Here is a 1,200-nt window from a genome sequence, read left to right as displayed (position 1 = left end):
GAGCAGCAGATGGGAAGCGAGACCGGGGTGCGGGGGGTCGGGAGAAGCCCGCTGTCCCCGGGGCCGAGGCACTGGGGGTCTTGGGTGCTTACCAAGGGTCCCCTGCCACGGAAAGTCCTGGGCTGCCTTCAAGAGGGTTCCGATCCGTCCCTGCCGTGTCCCTGCCAGCCAAGGGAAAGGGGGAGGAAAGGGGAAAAGGCAGGGAAGAAAGGAGGGATGCGGGGAAGGAAAATAACACCAAACCCAACCACGCAGCACAAATCCTCCTGAGCAGCAGGCAGGCTGTGAGCCACTGCGCAGGCAGGCGGCTGCGGCTGCAGGGCTGTGCTGGCCTGGCAGTGCCACGCGGTGCCCCGGCTCAGCTGCTGGCATCAGCCCCATGCACCGTGTCAGCCCCGTGCACCGCGTCAGCCCCATTCATCACATCAGCCCCATGCGCCGCATCAGCCCCATGCCCCGCATCAGCTCCATGTGCCACATCAGCCCCACGCACCGCTGCGTCAGCCCCATGCACTACGTCAGCTCCGTGCACCACGTCAGCCCCATTCATCACATCAGCCCCATGCGCCGCATCAGCCCCATGCACCGCATCAGCTCCATGTGCCACATCAGCCCCATGCGCCGCGTCAGCCTCATGCACTACATCAGCTCTATGCACCACATCAGCCCCATTCATCACGTCAGCCCCGTGCACCCCGTCAGCCCCATGCACCGCATCAGCTCCATGTGCCACATCAGCCCCATGCACCGCATCGGCTCCGTGCACCGCATCAGCCCTGTGCATCGCCTCAGCCCCATGCACCGCATCAGCGCCATGTACCACATCAGCGCCATGTGCCACGTCAGCCCAATGCACCACATCAGCCCCGTGTACCACATCAGCCCCATCCACTGCATCAGCCCTATGCACTGCATCAGCTCGGTGCATCGCGTCGGCCCCATGCACCACGTCAGGCCTGTGCACCACTGCATGGCCTCTTACACCACATCAGCCCCGTGTACCACGTCGGCTCCATGCAAGCGCATCAGCCCCGTGCAGTGCAGCATGGCCTCATGCACCACAGCGTGGCCCCGGGTCAAGCACTGGCTCTGGGAGGTGCAGTGGGTCCTGTGTGTCCCCGAAGGGTGGCGCTGGTGTTGTGCTGGGATCTGTGGAGCCAGCTGGGCTAGCCACATGTTTGTGGGGGGCGAGGGGACGGG

General features: G+C 64.9%; 1 protein-coding gene across 1 annotated transcript in view; it reads left to right on the top strand.

The window, feature by feature from the left end:
* Window positions 1-379: 379 nt before the first annotated feature.
* The window catches only part of RAI1 (retinoic acid induced 1), a 17,515-nt gene continuing 16,694 nt past the window's right edge, over window positions 380-1,200 (top strand). The window contains exon 1 of the mRNA XM_009889218.1: window positions 380-949. Within this exon, the coding sequence (XP_009887520.1) occupies window positions 380-949 (570 nt within the window). The remainder of the gene's footprint in view (window positions 950-1,200) is intronic.

The sequence above is a fragment of the Charadrius vociferus genome, unplaced genomic scaffold, assembly GCF_000708025.1.
Source record: "Charadrius vociferus isolate BGI_N301 unplaced genomic scaffold, ASM70802v2 scaffold787, whole genome shotgun sequence".
Taxonomy (NCBI): domain Eukaryota; kingdom Metazoa; phylum Chordata; class Aves; order Charadriiformes; family Charadriidae; genus Charadrius; species Charadrius vociferus.
The sequence above is the reverse complement of the archived record's forward strand: the minus strand, read 5'-3'. Positions and strand labels throughout refer to the sequence as shown.